The sequence below is a fragment of the Falco biarmicus genome, chromosome 1, assembly GCF_023638135.1.
Source record: "Falco biarmicus isolate bFalBia1 chromosome 1, bFalBia1.pri, whole genome shotgun sequence".
Lineage (NCBI taxonomy): Eukaryota > Metazoa > Chordata > Aves > Falconiformes > Falconidae > Falco > Falco biarmicus.
Window position 1 is genome coordinate 32,432,414 of NC_079288.1, and position 22,424 is coordinate 32,454,837.

Genomic DNA, 22,424 nt, shown 5'->3' on the forward strand with positions numbered 1-22,424 from the left:
GGAACGATTGTCCCCCCGAAACCCGCCCTCCCTGGGGTCCTTTCTCCTTCCCTCCCAAGGGGGAAGAAGGCGCCGGACCCGAGGGATGCCCTCCCACCGCTTCGTGTGAACCTCCCCATCTCCGGGGCTTTCCTTTTGCTTCCAGGTGGCATCAGCTGCCTCATCAGCCTTTGCCTTCCGCTCTAACCACAAAAGCAGCAGCAGTTTCTCCAGAAAGCAGTTTAAGCAACAGCTGTTAATTGGAACTTTTTATTATAGCATTATTAATACACTTTATCTTGCAGCAATATCTGCTCCTTGTACCCACCCAGGATTCGAAAGGCAGCAAAGCTCCCACAGAAATCAGTTTTGCTCAGCTTAGTCTTAAGGTAAAATGCACAGGTGTTTCTCTTTTCAACTCTGTAACCCTCCTCAGGAGTACAGCATCTTCCAGTGGCCATCTGAATTCCACAAGTGCGAACAGCACATGCAGCATCAAGTTCTGAGGACTGACCAGGATCCCTGGGCAAGGTATCTCCATTAAAATTACATAGATGGGGCTTCTAAGGGCACAAATACTTCTGCTTCCTGTTACAAGACCTCATTTTCAAATACTTAAAACTACCAAATGCTGATGAGGCTGTAGCTTTGACAGTGTTAATCATTCTGAAGATGAGGCTGCAGAAAATATTTTGTTCATCTCAACTATCGCTTGAGACTTTCAGTTGTCCTTGGTGGTCTTGCCCCTCTTATTTTGAACCTGGGAAATGAAGCTTGGATGAGAAGGACAAGCAAAACGTGCAGGCATTGCACGTGCTCCTCAGCCGTGAGAAAACTCAACCAAATTTACCTCTGAAAAAACATGGGTTTGCACAAACTGGTGAGACTAAGTGTAATAGCACCTCAAGGAGACTCTGCCCTTGCTCAGAGCTCAAGTCACTCCCTCTGTCAGGGTACCACAAAGGATTTCAGGAGAACTTCTGCTGAAATGGCTGCTCCGGCCAGAAGATGAGGGGCAAGTTCTGATACATAGACGACCTCTCTTCGCTATGCCTGCCAGCATTTGGCCAATACCCAAGCCAAACAGAGACAGGAGCTACTGAAGGAGAAGGCAGAAAAAGGAAATTCTGGGTGTCTTGGTCAACAACAGGTAAGGAGAACAAGACTCAGAGAGGGAGCTCTACTGGGAAAACAAAAGGTAGGAGGGGTAGATTAATGAGCATAAAATCCCAGGACGCTAAGAACAGGAAAAGGTAGGGATGCACAGGGCACCCAATCTGTACCTTTTACAACATGTAAGATGGAATGGAGACTGAATTTTGTTATTTGGTTGCCAGGGAACAGCTGTAAAAACCACCAGGAATGTGCTTCAGACCAATCTAGTGCTTTTTTTTTTTTTTTGTCTGCTTTAACACTGTTATTGAATAGTATTACACAATACTGGTGTCTTGCTTTAAGGTAATTTTCCCAACATTTAGAATACTGTGTTCTTAAGGAATGTCTTCCTCTTGATCTTCTAAACTGAGAATACCAGAAGGAAATCTGCTGATCTCTTGAAGTCAGCGGGAAGTTTGCTTGCATAAGGAGAACTGGTTAGGACTCTTGACAGTGTTTCACAGCTTGTACAAAGTTCTCCAACATATTAGAGCTCATCTTTTTCACTATTCTTCTTCAGGAAAGAAGCAAGGATATTGAGGCTTTTCTGGAGCTCCTCCTTTTTTCCATCACTCATTTTGTTCTTCTCAATCAGTTTTGTGATTCGGACCACTTCATTAGCAGCAAACTCTTCTCCCTGCTCCAGTATCTTGGTCATAATTTTCAAGTATTGCTCAGCTGACTTCTTCTCGGTTTCTTTTGTTTTTTCTAAACGTTCCTGCCCCTTTTTCAGAAGGGACTGGCGTTCCGATTTCTCAGTGGTGCTCATAAACTTGCTGGCTAGCACGTCATACTCTTTCAGGCAGCCTGGCATCCCCAGATAGATGCCATTACTCTTCAGCCAGCGCTGAATAGCCCCGGCCTTGATTTGGCCACTGTAAGGTAAGGGGTTGTCAAAGTCACCATCCTGGAACAAGTAAAAAATCGGGAACTTTTCCTTATCCAGCTTGTACTTTTCTCCCAGCTCGGTGTTCAGTTTATCACCATAATCTGTCAAAAGAAAACAAAAACATGGAAAAGCACAGTATGTTAATTAAAAGGAAAAGGTGATTTAGGACTCTTTCCTACACAAACTGATAATACTTGTTTCCAGAGTTTCAACACATCCCAGGAACCTCTTTGCCAGGAAATGCCATGCACTAAAACAAAAACACTCCAGAAAATAATTTGTGCAAGGCAAACTGTTGTTAGGTTTTCCAAAGAAAAATACAAGATTCTAATGGTGCCTTGCTGTGACTGTCACAGCAGCCTAAGACACTGACAGAACCTCTATGTACAAACTCCATTCTTATGGGAAGTTAATAGACATTTTTTTCCATGTTTTGCTCCATCTATTGATTTTGTTTGATTTTACAGTGAAGCGGATTTTTTTTCCTGGTCTATGTGCAGAAAGTGTACACTTATATGTTTTAGTTCTGACAGAGTGCCAAGGTACAAGATGTTTCCTCATCTTACATAAACCGCATTCATTCTTGAGGACAGAAAATATAACTTAAAGAGATTTCAACTATGCTACTTAGCTAAATCCATGTGTGTTTAGAAACGTCAGTGTGGGTGAAACTTCCCAATTTGTCAATTCAATTCCTGTAAGCTTAAATTCTTAATTCTAATTACAAAGCGAGAGTGAATTCAGGTGACAGTGATCCATTCTTCACTGCTCTTCTCCTAAAGCCCATTACAAGAATATCAAGTAACACCAGCCATCGCGCAACAACCGCTTTCTGTGCTTCACCAGAAATAAACTGAGCATTTGCTACAATGAATTAATCATATTACATGTGTTTTGTTTGACCAGGCTTGTGGCTAAAGCATGATTCTTGTAAGGTCTCTTCCCTAGAAAAGGACAACAAGAAAAAAAAGGGGGGCAAAAAGTGCTACAATTGCAGAGCGTGGCATCCAGTTTAGCAGCGTAGGCTGACTTGCTTCATTAACTGGCTGAAAGGAGATAAGCAGCACTCCTACGCTCCTGGCAGGAGGCACAGCCGCAGAGCTCAGCGGCCAGCCTGAGCAGGTGTTTCGCTCTGACAGGGCTGGGCCCACCTCACTTCTCACCATCAGAATTACCTGAGAGCCTGTTTTTTTCTCAGAAATCGCAGTGATTTTTACCTCCACACCAACCCATACTGCACTAATCTGCCCAGAGTTCCTCACCTGATATTCCCACTTCAGCCACCAGAAGATCCTCGCTGGAACCTGAGCTCTCTGCCAGCTTTTTAAACTCATCTTGTTTCTCACCATAAGGATATTGCGTATCGAATTTCACAAGGACAAATTTATGCTTTGGAATTACCTAAAACAAGAAAGAAAGAAAGAAAGACAAAACTTCAGCATTTCAGGTTTGAGCAACCTACAAGTCACCTAAGGTGCCTTTAGCTTGTCCTTCTTTTCCTGTGCAGTGAGGAGATGCAGAGGGAAAATGGAAATTTTATAATTATGGCCTTTCAAAAATGACTCACTGCAGCATGGAGGAAAGACTGAGCTTTGGGTGTATGTATTCCTACACCAAATGATAAAGATGGTATGTGGTAGGTTTGGGGGATCTGATGATGACTTTAATTATACATGATTTGCTTCTTGAAAATTTGATTAGCATCTTGGAGGGAAGTCAGCTAAATGACTTTCAGTGGGACATCAGGAGGAGAGAGGCCAAATCTAACGTCATTCTGGTGTCCCAGCATGAGAAAGAGGGGTGGCACAGGAGGAAGCAAAGATGCAGGAGGTGTGGAGAATTCGTGTTTTAATTGATTCCTCTTCACCTGTGCCATTGCTTTTGAATTCTGCTCTGCATCAGATCCCTTTCAAATGAGCTTGGAAAGGGGAGCTGTCACCCAGTTTGGGATTTTTTTTCTCCCTCCAGGAGAAGACCTTGCAAAATTGTTTTTCTAGCAAACAGGGCCAGATTGCAACATGGGTCCCCACCTACAAAGCACACGGCAAGCACTGTTCAGGAGCTGACATAACAGCTGGTTGCAACAGTTAACGAAAATCTTCAGTCCTGGGCCTGCTGATGACTTTATTGACTGTCCTGGTAAGAAGCGGACATGGCAGGTGTTACAGCTGTGCTGTTTCTGCTGGTCTTTTAAAGTCCCCCTTGCAGCACTCTGCCAATTACTTCAAATTGTTCTTGTTGAAGAAGAGCTGGAAGCTCCTAAGGGTTGTGGAGTGCCATAGCGTTACAATACCAAAAATGGTTCGTCACAGCAGAAAAAAATCAAGCGGGGGGCTGGCATGTGGCAAGAAATATTTGCTCAGGCCCGAGCAGTTTGTTTAGGGCAGATGCTTTCCCACCAGCTCTGCTGACGGTTGTCTCTTCAGCTCGTACTGCTACAGCACTGGCTTTAATCCCACCGTAGGATGGATCGGTGCCTTATCAAAGCCCTGCCACCCTCTGGGAAGAAAGCGATTGAGCCGAGAAAAAAAAACACCTGTGCAAACCTCAGTCTGGCAGCAGCCTGTTGCCGTCTGTTTTATGAACAAAAAAGCGCCACCGGCCCAAACCGAGAGCGCTGGCGGCTGCCACTCGCTCCCCTCCACGGTGCTGCCCCTGGTCACCGGCGTGGGCAGCGCACCAGCCAGCCACCAGCGGCTCTCCCACTCCCGGAGCGGCGGGGAGCCGTGCGGCAGCCGGGCCTCGCCTCGCCGGGCCGGCCCCGCGGCCCCGCGCCCCCGGCCGCAGCGCTGCCCTGGCGGCCCCGGCGGCACGGCTCCACTTGGACCGCGCCGATTGGCTGCCCGCCGCGGCTGCCGCTCTCCTATTGGCTGCGGCGCGGCCAGCCCGCCGCCTCGGCCATTCCGCGAGCCCCCGCGCCCCTCCGCACCGGCGGCGGCAGCGTGTGGGGGGGGGCGGCCCCGCGCCCGCGGCCTGCTCCGCTCCCCCTGCACCCCACACCGTCCCCCCGCGCCTCTCCGCCTGTTGCTACGGCATTCGCGGCGGTGCACATGGCCGCCGAAGCGGCCGCCCGCCTCCCCGCCCCGAGCGCTCGGCCAGATCCGGCAGCGCCCGCCGTAGGGAGCCGTACCTTGTAGAAGGTGATGGCGTCGAGGGGCACGGAGCCCTTGGTGTGCAGCGCGCTGCCGCCGGGCAGCGCCAGGCCGAGCAGGCAAAGGAGCAGGGAGCCGGCGGCGGCCGCCGCAGCCATGTCGGAGCGCGGAGGGAGCGGGGCTGCTGGGGCCACGTGACCGCGCGGAGCGCCGGCCGCCGCCGGGGGCTCGCCCCGCCCCGCCGGCCCCGCCGGCCAACCGGGGCACCGGGGCAGCGAGCCTCGGGGCGGGAGGCGGGCCCGCTGCTGCGCCGCGCGGGGAACCGGCGGGTCGCACGGGCGGCCGCTCCCCTGGGCCGGCAGCACGCGGGCTGCTCTTGCCGGCAGGTTAAACCCCGAGCGGGCAGCTGCCGGCAGCAGATGCAGAGCAGGTGACGGCAGGACCGGGCCGTGCGGGACAGCCTGCCGCGCCACGGCCACGCCGAGAGCAGCGGGGACAGGCGAGACCAGCTGTTGGCGTGTCTATTTAGATACAGCAGCAGGCCAGGCGCTGCCTAGCGTTGCCACAGCCCTCTCAAGCACATTTTTTTCGTGCTACTAGGGGAGACACCTCGCGCGCTGCCAGCCCTCACTTATCACTGAAAGCAGGATGAAGTGCAAGCAAGCAACGCAGAAAGCCTGAACAGCAGACTGACAGATGAGCATGTCAGAGAACAACACATAACCCAAGCTCCGGCCCCCCAGCCCCAGCAGCCATCATTCTGAACCCTTGCACGAGGTGGACAGCAATGAACATTCCTCCCCCCTCCCCCCCTTTCCACCCTTTCTCTTTGCAGGTAACTGGATATTCTGCTTGCTCTGCACCAGGACAGCCTGGCTTCACCAATGGGCCGACAAAGCCAGACCGTGTAAGTAAGGACTCCAGTCACATCTAGACAGAATGAAAGAGGCAGCAATACTAATTTGTAACGAAACTGACTTTTATATAAATTATAAACCCATCCAGTTTAAAGCAGATCAGTTGCAGTTGTGTTGCTTGAGCCCGTAGAAGGTTGAGGCATACATATCTTCTACAGTCATAAGTTAACAATGAATAACCAAGAGAAAGTTCAGATAAGGCTGCAGATAAAACAAAATCCCTTCTACGATTACTAGCAGTTAAAATAAAGTCATGATTATCAATGATTGCAAAATATAAATGCAATTTTTGAACAGTTAAAGAGTACAAAAATGATGGGCAACAAAAACAGGCATTGTACATTTTGTCCTTTATGTAGACAAAGGAGGGTAGGAGAGTTCTGACCTTTATCTACATCAGACACCAATTTTAAGCAAGGAGAAGAGTCGAGGAAATCTGTAAAAGGATCGTGGCTCATGATCCCAGTAGTACAAAAACAGTATTTTTTCAGTCTGTAAACAGTAGTCTTGGTAGCTCCCTCTCCGTGTTTTTCAATTAATCACCAAAAAAAAAAAAAAAAAATCTGAAACAAAAAAAAAACCAAATCCCAAGAGTGGAAAAGGGGGAACAGCAGCAATGAGTTGTAGCTTGAATTTCTTATCAGGTCCTTGTGGGACATATTCTGGAGGGAGAAATGCTCTTTTGTAAGAAATATATAATATATTTAACTGTACACAATTTATAGGGGGAGAGAAGTTTGCACTCTCCCTCAACCAAGCCCCCAGTCAGTACACAGTCATTCTTGTACACATTTTCCTCCCATAAAGAAACTACAGCTTGTGAAGAGATGGTGTCTGGTTTGACAAAACACCAAGTAATCAAAAAAATTGTATTTGTTTGCCAAGCTTATTGTTTGCCAGTGGCCGAGACTGGAAACAGGACAGCAGCTAACACTGAGAAACAGTCAGTACTCCCCCTGTACTGGCACAGGGATGGTTTGAGTGTCCAGCTGACACTGGACCTGTGACACGCCAAATGCTGTGACTGGAAGCGACAGCAAGCCATGGTTCCATCTCTTCTCAGACTTTGCTTCAGATGACACACGTCCCTCCCCAGCAGTTTCAATTCTGCTTTTAAGGGAGCTGATGTAGAAAACCTTTTTATAAAGGAAGTTCTGCTTTCAGGCACGTGGATTTTAAAAGCTTCGTTATATAAACCTTACACATCACTTAAGTTTTCACCATTGCTTATTGATATGACTGGTTGAGTTCAACCTGTTGTAGCAGCAGTGGAAAGAAACTTCAGCATAAATCACCCCTGGACTGTCCCCCTCTGGATGAGGGTGCTGTGTCAACTTTGCATTCAGTGCTGGTGTTTGTGCAAAGCCCTCTCCAGTTCACATTGCCACAGGGGAGGGAGGGGACAGGGACATCAGCAACAGCCACCTGCCTCCTTGAATGAAAAGGGGCAGCGTAGGTTTCTGGCTCAGTACTTATCTACAAATCGCATTATCTCAGCAATGGGACTGTTCACTTACCCTACACATTTGAAAGCATCAACTTGAGTCATCAGTCTTGCTTTAATTTAAGAAGCACATCCTTCTTTCCAAAAAAGGTATTTGTATACAACATAAAGAGTTGTTTTTTTGTTTTTTTTTTTCCTTCCCCCCAAGGAAAACTGTTACTATAAAACAGAATTAACACATTTTGGTATTCCTCCAGCCCAGAGCACTTACCAGACATTGCAATTAAACCATCAGGACATCCATAATTTAGACAACCTGCAGACATTCTTTCCCTTTCAGGATGGGGCAAAGCAAAACTAAATCCAGCAAGAGCAGCTATGTAACATTTTTTTTTTATATACAGGGGATTTATTTTAAAAAAATACTCTCATCAACATTCTAGCATTACTAACAAAACATATTCAGAAGAGATGACAGAGGTAGGATTGTCAACTCTCTTAAAACTTTAAATATAGACTTCAGATACTAGCTGCTTTAAATCCGAAGATGAGGAATCTGTAAAGTCTGACCTGTCCCTTGTATTGCAGGTACACGTAACTTTTCTGCCTACCAATTTTAGGTAGCATTACTCCTTTAAAAAAACCCAACAACAACAAACAAAAAAACTGAGCAGAAATGCAGATTCAGTGGGAACAGATGATGCAACTGCACTTTCTAACAGAACGCCTAATGAGCTAGTGCTCGAATAATCAAAGATCAACTGCAAAAAGCAAGCATACAGTTACAAAAAGTATTCTCAGCCTCATACCACAGCGGAAGCAAAAGTTACCTCTGCCAACTTAAAACCAAAGCCAATAGGATTTAATTTCTATTAAAATATTTAAGTCTTTCAAGTTTCAGTAATCTAAATACAGTTTTTAAAAGTCATGATTGCTGCTTTACGTTAAACTGACATGAAATCAGCCCGCAGAGTCAGACTTCACTGCAGCTATTATATACAAGGTTTCTGGTTTTGTCTTTTTTGCTGAAACACCGATTCCCGTCTCTCTGTCTCTCTAAAACTTTGTCCAAGTCTGCTCCTCAGCAGGTCTGCAATTTTTCCTGAATGTAAACCAACCTGTGTATACAGTGACACCACCTCCCCCCTCCAGCAGTTCTGTCCTCAGAGGAACCTGCCTCACCCCGAGGCACGGCTTGCTCCCACCCTTCGATGGAGGGCTGGGCTCTGCTGGAAGGCTGTATGCAGAGGGTGCTCCTCCAGCACAGCCTCGCCTCTCCCTGAAGGACCAACACACTGGATTAGACAGGATCCGGTGGCTTGTGGACAAAATAGGCAGCTCCAAAATGGGCTCACTTCATTGGAAGTGGCTGAATGTGGGCATCTACAACTTCTGCATTTCTAAGGCAAGGACCATACAAAAATTATAAACACTGTATGGCGATGAAAATACAACTCCTTTGAGATATATGCTTTACACTGGATTTCTATTGCTGCTTCTAAAGACCATCTCCAGTTGTTTCTAGAGATCAAAAGGGAAGAAAGTTATTTTTTCCTGTTGCAATATGCTTATGAACATGTATAAAAAGTGGTCAAACCCCGATAAGGGTCCCTGCTTCTCATTTATGTACAATAATTTAAATCCGCTCAATACATCTGTAATACCTAAAAAAATCGTTTTATGAATTTAAGTCCTTCATGCATTATGAGGAAGTTCTGGATTAAAGTGATGGTATATTGGATGTTGCTTCTGTCTGGGACTCTGGTGTCACTCCCTTGTGGAGTCTGTCAAGGATGCATTCCTCAAATCTTTAGTTTTTTAATGGTATCAAGTCTCTTTTTCAGCAGCTCTCCAATTTCCTGAATTGAGTGATGGTAACTGCTCCGGACCTTCCCTTGCACAGTCTTTGTAAACTTTGTTTCTTCCTGCAAAATGCAAAAGAGAAATCATTCACTCCACAGCAACAGTTGAAATCCTCCCCTTAAACTTCCCCCACCATCTCAAACACTGATAAACTCATGAGGACCACAGTGTAAGTTTACAAAGAAAATGTCATCAGCACAGAACAAGCAGCACCTGCTCAGCAGCAGTAATACCTGCAGATATCAGTACTGCCCACACAGGGCTGGTAACATGTTAGCATTTCTTCAAAACTTCTGGAAATGTACTCTCAGCCACAAATACTTTGCACAAGGGTATATAGCATTTTATTTTAGTCAGTATTTATTAAAGTAGGCAATTTCTTACACAGAGAAGTGAAGTCAAACAGCAAATGAATGCTGACCAGCTAAGAGACTCTTAGAGCAAATTCCAAAGCACAGGGAGCCGCAGTGCTGGGGACAGGTTCCGATGTCACTAATTCAGCAACACTGGTAGCTAGCTTTCCCAAAGGGATTAGATGCCCTTTAAGGCACAGTTTTTAGAAATGCCCATGCTAAAAGGCTTTCAGGAGGACCAGCATCATGCAGAATTGTTGGCATTGCTCCTGCAGGTAGAGCGAGATCAGCACCGACCAATCATTGACTGATGCTGTATTTCTGTACGCAGAAAGAGCAAATCCTGATACCCAAAGCAGCAGCCACAACCACTGTTCTGTCAAGAGGTGACTTGCTATTGGGATGCTTTTTGCATCATGTAACACAGATAATGAGCAGAAAAGGCTGAGGCACAGCCCGAGTAAACCAATCTGATGTGGGTAAATCTCACATCAGTGACAAGGTGCAGCCGATATATTACCAGTATCACTCCATTCCTGAATCACGCCGGAATTTTTACTAATGCCCGAACACCAGGACTTTTGAAAAAGCACCTTTTAGCTCTAAACAGACAGAGCTGCAAACACAGCCCTGAGTAAAGCTGTATGGTCTGCGTTTATTTGGATTTACTGCAACAATGCAGACAACAAACAGAATAGCAAACATTGCGAACACAGGAAAAGCTGCTGACTGCCATAGACTCTTCTGCTCAAATCTGTGTGCTAATGGTAATTTTTTCCAGATCTGCCTTGTGCAGTGGTAATTTTGATGCCTTGTTTCAAATGGAACATAGAGGAATTTGCTGACTCAGCGAGGAACCAGAAAAATTGAGATCAATGATTACCTGAAAGTGTCTTATCCCTTTAAAGTGAAGATTCTTTGATGATATTAAGAAAACACACTTTTTAGTTTTTATTCAAATTTGAATTGAAAACAGTCTAAGGAAATTCCTTGCCTTCTATCAGTTTTTGCAGTTCTCTTTTTATATATATATATATGTATATATGAGATACTTCTACAACAGCAACAAGAGAAGGGTAATTTTAAATAATGTGCTATGAAATAAACAGGACAGTAACTGAAAACAACACAAGCTGGCTAACAGCAGCTTAGGTGGACAGGAGTGCAGCTCTGAAAGACTGGTGCACCTTTTAAGTCTTTCTCAATTCAAAAGCCTTCAGATCTCCCATCTTGACAATTCTGAATGCAAATGCACTGTAGGTCAAATTTCCCATTTTAGGTACATATCCTGGAGACCTGTTTTTGCCTTAAGTGCTGATTCCTTGTTGAATCTGTGTGGGTCCTGGGTAACAGAACATCTGCCCATCCTTTCTCCTACTCCCTCCTCCCACCCCGCAACCTAATGCTGGTGAGGAGACAACTCTCCTCTCAGAGCTTTCTCCTGGAATCTGCTGTCTTCCTTTGACAAGGAGAATGACTCGCCACTCCCCCAGACCCTCTCCCCTGTGTATCAGATGATGCCTATTCCAGCCCTTTGGTACCTTGCACCTTTTATCCCCCCGTGTTTCAGAAGCACCATAAAGGAAGTTCCAATTTTATGCTTTCAGTCATTTCTAGGCTTTTAGCCAGACACTGTCATTATTTTAAAGATATTTTTCAGGATCTCAACCACTGTTTTTAAATGAATACATACTGAATGTTAGAAGATCCCTTTGGACAGTATCGTTAACTTGTCTATCTCAAAGTTTAACTTAACTGATTGCCATGGCTTAGAAAGCTAACTTTCCTCAGCAGACCCATGCTTCACATGTCTACACCTGGCATGAGGTTTGGCATGCATAGCACCTATAACTCCTCCCTTTAGTTCTCCCTGTATAGTTAGGGGCTGGGGGGGAGGGGGGAGCTGCCACTTGCTTTTCCATAAAGATCAAGTAACTGTTTCCAGGGAAGTGACTAAGCAGCAGTAGGTGAATCTCAAATGTTTTCTGAAATACATATTTTGCCTCCATCATGCTAAAACAGATAATAGAGTAAGTTACATCACAGACTACATAAAGTGAAAATATTTTCAAATTCCTGTGTTTAGATCTCATTTTTTGAGATTTTGCATAGTGAGCTGGAGCTGATCAGATGAGACAAAGTCACCGTAAAAAAAGCACAACCTAACTCACCACTCCAAAACTAAGCTTTCTAGCAGTCTGGACCCTAACCTCTACTTAAGAGCAATTAAGCCAATCATAACCAGTGGCTTTTGTTTGTTTTCGTCTTTTTTTTGCTTCCAGTAAAACATTTTGGTGAAAAGCAGCTTTCAACATTATCCCACAGGCAGGTACATACAGGTTGTTATCGGTCACACAGAAATGTACTGAGCACAAAAGCAGTAACACAAGCTCTTACCTGTAAAAGCAGAGTGTCCTTGAGGGACAGCTCCTCAAGTTTTAGTGCAGTCAGAATTATTTCAAGCCCTTTGACGTGATCTATTACATTGGAAGTTAACGTCTGTAGTTCATTAACATAATCCAGAAAGTGTGTAAATACAGGCGGCTATAAAAACAAACACATATCTTTAATTTATAAACACATATTGATGACTATTCTATATGACAACTCACTTTGTACTGTCATTCTAGTCCTTTCCCCTCAAACCATTATAATCTACCTACCCAGATAAACACTACCAGTTAACAAGTTTACCATAATGCGTTCCAGGCAGGAAGGCCTGTGATATTGTAAACTGTGTTTCCTATTAAAAAGCTGTCATGTGATATCAGAATGTGGCACATCATTTGATTTTTCAACAGAAAAGGAGTTTCAGAAATTAGCACTGAGTAATCTCTACCCTGTATCAGCCTCTACAAGGCAAAGCTTATGCAAAACCAGTTTATAAACATGTTACCTATTCTGATTTTTCTTTCAGTATAAATATGCTATTGGATTGGGGGCGGGGGAGAAAAGAAAGGAATATTGTCTCTACCATAGCTACACTGCTTTCTTTTTTTTTCTTCTTCTTTTTTTGCAGGTTGGATTTAAAAGGTCGGAGGACACTGTCACAGTAACTTGAAACCCACAGGGCAATGGAGATCGTCTGGAAAAAAGGTACAAGTACGTTACAAGTTGCATTTACAGGAGGCTTCTAAACTTGTTTCAGTGTTCCTACTGATAAGACTCAGACTAGTTAGAATATGCAACAAAAATCTCTGCTTTTGCGAGCGACTGTGATCAAAGAACTTCCATTGTGTTTTAGTCCTAGCATTTCTACCCTAAAGTACTCCAAAAATTCTAGTTTCCAAAGAAAAAAAAAATACCTCAACAAAGAAGACTAGGTTTTCTAACAGGTCTGGATGAGTTTTCAAGGTGCCATCTCTGACTTCAATCAAATCACCTTTACATTTACTGAACAATTCTGAAAAGAAAAAATAAAAGCCTTATTCAAGACACACAGATGAACTTAAATGCATATTTTCTGTACAGTATATGTCTCAGCATAGTGTGCAAAGCTGTCAGAGGACTGACCACTAAACAGTTAATGGTAAGTCTGGCCAAAGCCTCTTGAGAAGGTCCAGCTCTCAATTTTCCTCTGAATTGTATTTCATTATGAACAGTATCTCCACACCATTTATTAGCACACCTGGACCAAGTACCAGGGAGACAAGTTCCTAAAACTAGGTGCAAGGTAGCAAAAGGACAGGACATAAAGACATGCTGTGGCATGCAACAGCTTGATGATCAGACAAGCCAAGGGGAATCTCAGCCTTTTTCTCAAGTATCTTTCAAAGGAATCTGCAGATGCATTAACACATTCCCCATAACGGCAGCATGCTCAGCAGCACATCCTCAGAGCACCATGAAGCACTACCCTAGCTACCAGTGTTTACTCTGGAGTTACCATTTACCTGTCAGTCGTTCTACTAAAGACTTGAAACTATTCCCTATCCTCTCCTGGATTTCTGCTGAATCTTCTGGAAATAAAAAGAAAAAAAAGTTATAAACTACAAGTTTTTGTATTTTCTGCTTCCAGAAAACCAAGAGGCATTTAAATGTAATTTAGACTTAGCAGTCAAAAGTGAATGCAACTGCTTTCAAAGAGGATCCAGTATTGCATCAACATACACTGTACAAAGATGAAGACTCATGTAAAACATTAAATTAAGGCATCGTCTCCCAGATAACGTAGTGTCATTCACAAAGTTAACACACTAGTAACAGTGTGGGTCAACATCATCCAATGCCTAGCAGTTTTCAAACTATATGGAGGCACATCTCACTCCCTCCCACCACACATCATGACAAGCGGGTTAAACCCCTGCCCCTCGAACACTTACCTAAGCCATTGGTATCTAGTTCATAAATATCACTAACAAGATAAAACAAGCTAGTCTGGCATTGACAGCTGCCATTACTGAAGAAGCCAGCCATTCGGGTAGGAGGAGGGCCAAGGACAGGATACTAGGCAAGAAGCAAAGAAAAAGATAAAAGGTGTTGCAGCTTTTCCTTATCCAGAATACAGTGTTTGTCTCTGGCACATCTCTCAGTCAGATTCATACACTACAAACTCAGGGTCAGTTAAGTGCACTCTGCAGCCTGCTGGACGTTACAAGATGCAGTTTCTCTGCTTGCATTCACGTTCATTTAATATTTGGGGATAGCTTTTTCCTTAACGGGTACCTGAATTTTTTGTTCTAGAAACTTCTTCCCTGAATCCACTGCCGCTTCCAGATGCTGAAGCAGGGATCGAATTGTATCAATCTTGGATGAGACGCCGTTCTCTGCAGTCTTTTCAGAGTTCTTTGGTTGAATAGTGTGACTAAGAGTTGGGAGTCCGCTTACTAGCCTTAAAGTTAAAGATCGGATTCGCAACCACATGGTTTCTTCCTCCAGCGAGAGTTTCCTGTGTTCTTCAGAAATGTCCCTAGAGAAAGGCACCAAATGTTTTCAGGCAAACGCTTCAATTTTGCAAAGTAGCAAGCTTCACTCGGGTACAAAAGCCTACTCAAAGCTACCGAATACTCTATGAAGAAGGAGGAGTGCTCAGAAATACAGAAAACTGTATTAATATGTAAAAAGACAGCACTGCTAGAAGTGGTGAATGATGCTTGTTAAGCCTGCAGTTAGCCAGCCTAGAGGACCTTTAAAATTGGCAGTTGCCCTGAAAGGATTTTCTTTGCCATGTGTGCTGTAAGAAAAAGGTGAGCCTCTACAGTTCAGAGTATTTCTACTCACCTGTCTTTTGGATCCCAGTTAAATAAGACTGTCAGGTCTCTGTTGTCACGCAAACCTTTCCACGGAATGTCATCCTCCTCTGGGCTCAGACCCATGGACTTTATACTTTCTTCTAAACTGGTTGATCTGTATGTAAGAGCAAGCAACATTAAATCAACTGGAAACTGAAAACACAGCTCACTAGCAGACCACATTCTCTCCACCATTCAACTATTTTGATGTCAGAAACATTACACATAGGTACTGACAAGGATGTTGAAGGGTACAGCAAATCAGAAGCAGAGACACGCAGCTCACAGGTTTCTGCTGAAAAGCTCCAAGTGCAACTCACCACAGTCTCACTTGGCCAGTGTTCTGCCTTATGCACAAATCTCCATTTTTTTCATGTGCAAGGTGCTGCACTTATTACTGCTGCTGTACTTACATATTTGCTTCAAGTAAGAGGTCTAACAACATCCGTTCTGTCCGAACTTGCGCAAAGTGAAGGGAAGAGTTCAGCCTGTTTCTAAATGCAATGAATTCTGGGATCTTCTCAAATGCACCATACTTGTAGGCTTGAATGATATATTCTGAGGTCTGGAAGAAAACACACCATTCTCTGTATTAGTTACTTCCATAAATTCAGAATAACCAGTTTAACAAGGTCACTGCCAAGAAACTGCATTTCTGTGCTTGTCATTAACCCAGAGGTACAGAATCTGGCAGATAATCCCTGGGAGAAAGCTGCACTTTTGCTTGTCCAAGTCACCCCAGCAATTTTGCTACTTTAATTTGAAAATGCCCAGATGCTCCACTGGGCAGTATGACCTAATAACCAAACTAACACTAAGAAACATCACATTGCTGTTGCCACTAAGACCAAAAAATACTTAGAGGGGAGAGATGATTTTTGAAAGCTTATTTTTAATTTTTTTTTTGAGATGCATTGTTCAAATCATTAAATCATTGTTTCATTGTGAAAAGTACTTTCTGGCAAAATAAATATATCCCCGATCTTCTGGAACTAACTTGGACATGCATCACATGTTACCACAACATAAATTAAAAAAAAAAATTACTCACACATTTTTTTTTGTTTCTCTCTTTTATTAGATTTTTTGAATACAGTATCACAAAATAGCACCACGCAGTGTATACACGTTACAATACAACCTAAACACCAACGGAAACTGTCAGGGTCCACGGTATAGTTTGCTTCCCCTCTGATGAAATGCAGCAATACAAGGCACACAACTAATATTTCACATCAGTCCGAGCAATCTCCAGAAAGAGATTTATATGATGAACGAGCCCCAAACAAGCACTACATTTTAATGAAAATATCGAACTGTAGAGACAGAGTGAACTATTTATGCTCCCAGTCAAGACAGATGGCTGTATTTTTTTACATCAGAATTACCCTACAATTGAGAATTCTGGCAAATCAAATATTTTCTTCTGAATAAGATTATGAAATGCACTGAAGATGAGACACACCAAAAAAGGCCTCTGGTTAACTGAACATTATATGGTAGTAACAGACTCAACCTGTCTGGAAGGCTCTAAGAGACTAGAAGCTAGCACGCACAGATGACAGTCTCTTTTTTTTTTTTCCCCCTCTGAAGCAAGAAATGTCCACAAGGTAGATGTGCCTTTTTTTTTTCCTAAGAAATTTGGTTATTTGTACTGTATGAAAAAAATATGCCAAATATTCAACAACATACCCTCTGATAAACAGCCTTGCAGAGTTCATTGTCAGGCTGCGGGATTGCGCTATGGGTGCTAATTCAACTGCATCGACGTGGTTTTTAAATCCCCATAGGACACGGTGTTCTGTTTGCCTGCAGTATCTGGAGAAATTAAAGACGGACGGACACAAGAAAATTAGAGAGATTACTCGTGATTCTGCATATTTAAAGGAGGACTATCTTGAGAAGGATAAAGTTGCCTTTTTAGTTTTGGCCAAATATAGCAATACTGCCTTCTCTCTCCTCCCTGTCCTTGGCATCTTCTCCCAGAGCAGAAAATATTATGTCAGGACTGTACAGCATCCTAGATGGCTGTTACTCATGGGACCCACTCTTAAACAGGATTCACTTCAGGCTGTTAAGTTCAGCAAGTCAGAAGGAAAAATGTATTTATCCAAAGCAACCATCAGTAGCTGTATTTTTACGCCAGACCACTTGGTTTATATCCCACACTTCCTGTTCTAGGCAGAGTCCCACGCACAACGTGCCACAGGACACGTTCTCTGTGCTGTAACAGACTTTCCAGCTATCTTAAACATCAACCTAGAGAGGAGCAGGCAGTGTCTGAAATCATGTAAAAAGGTAACTTTTGAAGGATAGTCCTCCTTTAACACTGCAGTTAGATACTGTTACGGGACTCAAAGGGGAGCTGGTATCAGGACCCCGAGTATGAAGGGGCAATCCCAGCAGCACAGAAACTGGTACCAGATTCTGACCTTGTGATACTTGAAATATGTCTTATGGTAAGGAATTCCTTTTTTGTCTTCACTTCTGTCATGCCATCATCCTAGGCTGAAGTACGTTGAATTGAGCCTTCATCTCCTGCAATTTGCACCTTACGGTTGGTTTAAAGTACGCTTGCTATTTGCAAATTCGCACAGCTTTTGATGCATTTCCCAGTTAAAAGGATTTTAAAGCGATAACCACTGGAAGCATCCAGAACATGCAGGAGATGTGGCTACCCAAGATCAACAAGGGCTCACGGCCCTTTGGTTGCAATACTCTGTCTCCAAGACAAGACATGATGTGAGTGGGTTCCAGAGTCACATCCTTATCTTGTAGCATGAAGAATTATATAACACCATTGCACCACTTTTGTCCCTCTTGCAGTTTCAACCTTCTAAGGCGTAGTAGTAGCAAGGCAGGTCAAACCATTCAGGCACCACCTTTTCAGGATTTCTGGAACACAAACTGAGTAGCGTTTTCCTGGCAACAGCACTTGGAATGTGGCTGTCTTCATCCACATATTAGTTGTTGAGCTACTGGAGACAATCAGCTCTTGTCTACGGCAAGCACCTTTATCATTCATGCTGAAGAGAATAACCTTCTTCCAAGATAACCACACCTGCAGTTACTTCAGATCGTTTTCCAGGGAAAGAGATTTCTTGATGCTTTACAATGCAGTGTCCCCAAGCAGACAAATCACATCTGGTAGGTTTTTTCGGTTCACTTTTTTCACCTGGCACCTAGCATCATGCATTTTATTCAGATAATCGGATCCAGATACGGTTTCCATTAACATCCACCAAATGACTTTTAAACAAGACTGACCAAGTTATTCATTGTTTAAAAAAAACACAAAACAAGCTGTCACTACCAGCAATAGACACATAGGAGAAAGCTGTCTGGACCAAGGGCTTCACTCAAGCACAAAACATTGCACCCAAGAATCCAAAGACTCTTAGCAAGTAGAATCAGTGCTCAAACAATGAGCAAATGAGGGAAGCAGACAGAACAAGCTTCCATCATACAATCCATGTGCTCCTGTGTGCATCCCACTCTCTACTGTAAAATCTGTCAGAGACAGGTTGCAGTGTAACTGGTATCTTGTACATAGGAATAACCTGGGCTGCCAAACAGAGCAAGGACACTTTTTTCCAAGGGATTACTGTGTGAGCATCTTCACTATTCAGTACAGACAAATCCTGTGTTTTTATCTATTGCTGGGATAGTGGGAAAGCAAGCTGTATGACCGTGGAGCCTTCAGAGCCAACCAGTGGCTGACTGGAAGAGTTACAACTGGATGGCACCTTTGTTTCTTGCAAAGTAAAAGTAATTTTCTTCCCCTACCTCTCAACAGTGATCAAACTGTGAAATATAAATATACAGGATATATCCTCACTTCTCAGAACAGGACTGCCTTGCAGGTTTTAGGGAGACAGACTGACATGCATATACTTCCCTGTCACAATTCTGGACTATTTCTGTTCCTATTTACACAATATATTTCCACCAAGACTTCAAAAATGTGTTGTTCCACTGTTCTACCTAGCTCGTTTTTCACGGATTCTGTAGGAATTCTGAAACAAGAACTGGTATTTTTCCCTATGAATGTATCAGAATTTACAGCAGAGAGCACTTTCCAAGTAAGATTACTAACAAGTATAGTTACTAATCAGCAAGCTACAAGCAGGCTAGATGCTTAGGGCACGGCGTGCATTTTAGGAAGCATCTCATCTCTTTGGAGGACTTAGTTACTCTCCACTCACTTTCTCCTCCATTCCAGTCCCAAGAATCTCATTCAAGACAACTTTCTGTTCATTCACAATGCTTTTAGGGGTGAACTGAATAAAACAGGTAGTTCCTATTAGCACAACACCAGGTTTTACAATTTGATCCTATCGTTTCAAAACAATGTAGTTAGTCACAGGCTCTGCTCTGCCTTTGGTGAAGCTGAGACTTCAAGACTCAGTTTCTCCCCTCTGAAATCTTCCCACCTTGTTCCTTCTGCTTTCCCTACCTTTTAAAATGATGTGCATTCCCCACCATCCCTGTATGCCCAGGACTGCCACCACTAAAACATGCTGCTTCAGTGATTTTAATATAAAGGATTCCCAAGTATGCCATCATCACCTTGACCCACCATCCATGGTTGCTCTATGACTTTCCAAAATGCCAGAAGTTATATGACACCAGGACTTAGTTGCCACGTGACATTTCACTTAAATTATTCATAAAAATCACAATCCATTAATTTAAAAGTAATCATACCTGTTTCTTGAGGAGCATTAAAACTGACTTTTATGAAGAGAAAGCTAAAGCAAAATCCCATGTAACAGTTAAGTTACAAATTCTTGTAATGAGAAACACAGGTTGAGGCAACCTTTACCACATACACACAGTTGCACGTACTATTCCTCTTTGTTACCATCTTATCAACCACTACACTTCCGTAAGCCCTTACGTAGGGTACAGACTTCTGTAAGGCACCTTGACATACTGCTCTGTTACAAGGACACAGAGGTTTCTTTCAACTTACATCTTTCTGGTTGGAGTGGAAAAACCTGAGTGCAAAATTGCAGGATTGGGATGCAGCAGCATAATGGCCCAGTGACTCTGCATAGCGTGTCAGAAGATAGCTGCAACATAACAAGGCACAAGTCAAATATCAACACAGAACTCCGGGGAAACCTGAATTTCAAATGCAGCTGTTGAACAGAGAGCTGCAGCACAGTCCAGCTTTAATGAGAAGCCTAGAGATTTAACAGGGGGCATTCATATTAAAGTTTAAGCTTTAAGAGTAGTGGAAGGAATTCTTAATTTTTTTAAAACAGTATGTGGCAGCTTGGAGTTCCTCTATCCACTTTGTTAAGCTTTACTTAGATACCCACAAACACACTAACCAAGGCAAGGCCACTTGTTGTGTTTGTTTCAACTAGTACTCCCAAACTTCGCTGAGCAGTAACCCGAGCTGGAACACCAAGCTATGACTAGCATCAAGATACGTTTCACAGATTTATTTCAGATTCCCCCTAGTTAATACTCTGAAAACCCAAACCAGATCAAAATCACACAGGAAAGACACTCCACAAAGGGAGCATATTACAGTAGATGTGTAAAAGTGATCTGGAATTTTGAGAAATACACCACCATGCGAAAATCTGGCAATCTGCTAACTTCCATTAGCAAAGGAAACTGAAGATCTGAGGACTGGTTACCGGAAGGTCACCATCACCAATTATTCTCAGTATATACTACCCACCCGATGGTGTCGTGCTGTATGTGTTTCGCATCAAGGCTGGAATAGAGCTCTGCAACAGGTTCGAATGCACCAAGCCTGCAGTAGATTCGAATGAGCAGCAATTTAAACTGAGCATTGGAAGGACTATGAGATAACCCTTCTTCTAAGAGAGTTAGGCACTGCCACACAGCTGTCTCTTCACCTGGTGACAAAAAGACAGACAGGTGTGATCACAGAGAGGCACAATTACTTTGGCATTAAGCTTCCTCACATTGCACACCTCTCAAAATGGTTCCATGCATTTAAACACACAGGTGGCAATCGTGAGCCATGCTGCTGCCCTTATAGCATCCAGGCCAGCACTGTAGTTGCTCTCCGAGTGCAAGGTGAAGCAGTAATTCTTCACAGGGAATATCTAGCTCACATCTGTACAGAGCACAGCCCTCACACATTAACCCACTGCAGAAGAAGCAACCTTCCCTGCTGAGTCCTGGACTGTTCAGGGTTTCTAGCTTATACGTACAGGCACTCCCAAGCATTCTGCAAGACAGCAACACAGAGCCAGGAATTCAAGAGCCCACGCTCCACCAGTGACCTGCCAGGAACCAGACAACTGATTTTACTCAGGCTAAAAACTACACCTTCCTCGGGAAAAACAAAGGCATAACTAACTACACTGAAAGGCAGGAATACAAACAGCGCCCACAGACAGCCACCACTGGGGACTGACTCTCTGGAATTAGGAGACTAACAGGCAGAGCAGATGGGGAGTACAGAATTACTTGAGAAGAGCAACAGGCCTCAGAAGAATGTTCTAGAAGCAAGGGATCCAAAAGACAAAAGAGTATGCCGGGGACTGAAAGAAATGCTTAAAACCACCTCTGATATCAGAAAGGCGTTGTCAGCAGAACTCAGGCGATGGGAGAGAAAACATTACCTACATGGGAAACTCAGAACAAGCTTCTAAAGACAGCCAGCATTGAGCTGCAAGAGTCATTAGCAAAGTTCTGGCAGGACTTACAAGAATTAATCAGAAAAATTACACCTCTTTAGAGGTCAGTGAGATTCAGATCAAACACCAACTGAACAGAGGGACTCCTGAAACACCTCATATTGGAAAAAAAACCCAACCAGAAAGCTACAGGCCTAACAAGCCATGCCAGGTACACACTGGCCACAGGGACACAGTCTCCCTGTTGCAATTATCCAGGGCAGTATTAAGCAAGACAATTTTAGGAACATACCTTCCAGCCACAGATCAAGCAGCAGGTGAACCGCAAGCAGACAGTAATAATCTGAAAACTGCAATTCAGTTTTCAAACAAGATTTCCCTAAAAAAGAAAAAAAAAGTTACTCTTGTACCAACAGTGCTGTCAGCTGCTTCTGACATTGTCAGCATTGTCAGACCACACAGCTATCCAGCAGACAATAACCACAGCTTAATTTATAAAATCCAGAGTTGCCTTAAAAACTGAAACAACTGTGTACATGCTGCATTTGCTCATCATGAGTGGACTTCAGGCTGCTTCATACGTTGACATCTGCTGGAAGAACAAAACACTCTCCTACAACTGCAAGCTCTACAAATTAATATTCTTGCCTATGGATTTGTCCTATGCACACCAGTGAAAGCCTGGCTTTGCTGAAAGGCGTAGGCAATTTCACAAAGGTACAAATATACCACCTGAAGTACCCACAAATGTCTCATTTATCTTTAAAGACACACAACTGAAAGGCAAAAAAATTAAAAGGAAACTGGTAAATCAAGTGTGCCCAAGGATATAATCATAAAGAAGAAAACAAAGTATTATCTAGCAGCGTGAT

The 22,424-nt window shown here is 43.6% G+C and overlaps 2 protein-coding genes across 3 annotated transcripts in view; both read right to left on the minus strand.

Moving 5' to 3' along the window:
* Positions 1 to 233: 233 nt before the first annotated feature.
* ERP29 (endoplasmic reticulum protein 29) lies at positions 234 to 5,313 on the minus strand. The gene is made up of 3 exons (XM_056361179.1): positions 5,154 to 5,313; positions 3,286 to 3,424; positions 234 to 2,124 (listed from the first exon to the last, which is right to left on the minus strand). Exons 1-3 carry the CDS (start codon positions 5,271 to 5,273, stop codon positions 1,622 to 1,624), a joined length of 762 nt encoding a protein of 253 aa, XP_056217154.1. The 5' UTR covers positions 5,274 to 5,313; the 3' UTR covers positions 234 to 1,621.
* A 2,256-nt stretch (positions 5,314 to 7,569) lies between these two features.
* Positions 7,570 to 22,424, minus strand: part of NAA25 (N-alpha-acetyltransferase 25, NatB auxiliary subunit) — a 30,538-nt gene continuing 15,683 nt past the window's right edge. For both annotated transcript variants that reach the window (XM_056333869.1, XM_056333879.1), the window contains 12 exons: positions 21,845 to 21,931; positions 20,622 to 20,802; positions 19,899 to 19,998; positions 15,337 to 15,488; positions 14,913 to 15,038; positions 14,358 to 14,601; positions 14,015 to 14,138; positions 13,586 to 13,651; positions 12,998 to 13,095; positions 12,667 to 12,777; positions 12,090 to 12,236; positions 7,570 to 9,401 (listed from right to left, as the gene is read on the minus strand). In XM_056333869.1, coding sequence (XP_056189844.1) covers positions 9,279 to 9,401; positions 12,090 to 12,236; positions 12,667 to 12,777; positions 12,998 to 13,095; positions 13,586 to 13,651; positions 14,015 to 14,138; positions 14,358 to 14,601; positions 14,913 to 15,038; positions 15,337 to 15,488; positions 19,899 to 19,998; positions 20,622 to 20,802; positions 21,845 to 21,931 — 1,559 coding nt within the window. In that variant the 3' untranslated portion in view covers positions 7,570 to 9,278. The remainder of the gene's footprint in view (positions 9,402 to 12,089; positions 12,237 to 12,666; positions 12,778 to 12,997; positions 13,096 to 13,585; positions 13,652 to 14,014; positions 14,139 to 14,357; positions 14,602 to 14,912; positions 15,039 to 15,336; positions 15,489 to 19,898; positions 19,999 to 20,621; positions 20,803 to 21,844; positions 21,932 to 22,424) is intronic.

Bases quoted from the DNA above. Each gene is read 5' to 3' on its own strand.
- ERP29 (XM_056361179.1), bottom strand. From the start codon at position 5,273: ATGGCTGCGGCGGCCGCCGCCGGCTCCCTGCTCCTTTGCCTGCTCGGC. The intron at 3,425-5,153 runs GTACGGCTCCCT...TTCTTGTTTTAG, and splicing joins ACGCCATCACCTTCTACAAG to GTAATTCCAAAGCATAAATT. The intron at 2,125-3,285 runs GTGAGGAACTCT...TTCTTTTGACAG, and splicing joins GGCTGAAGTGGGAATATCAG to ATTATGGTGATAAACTGAAC.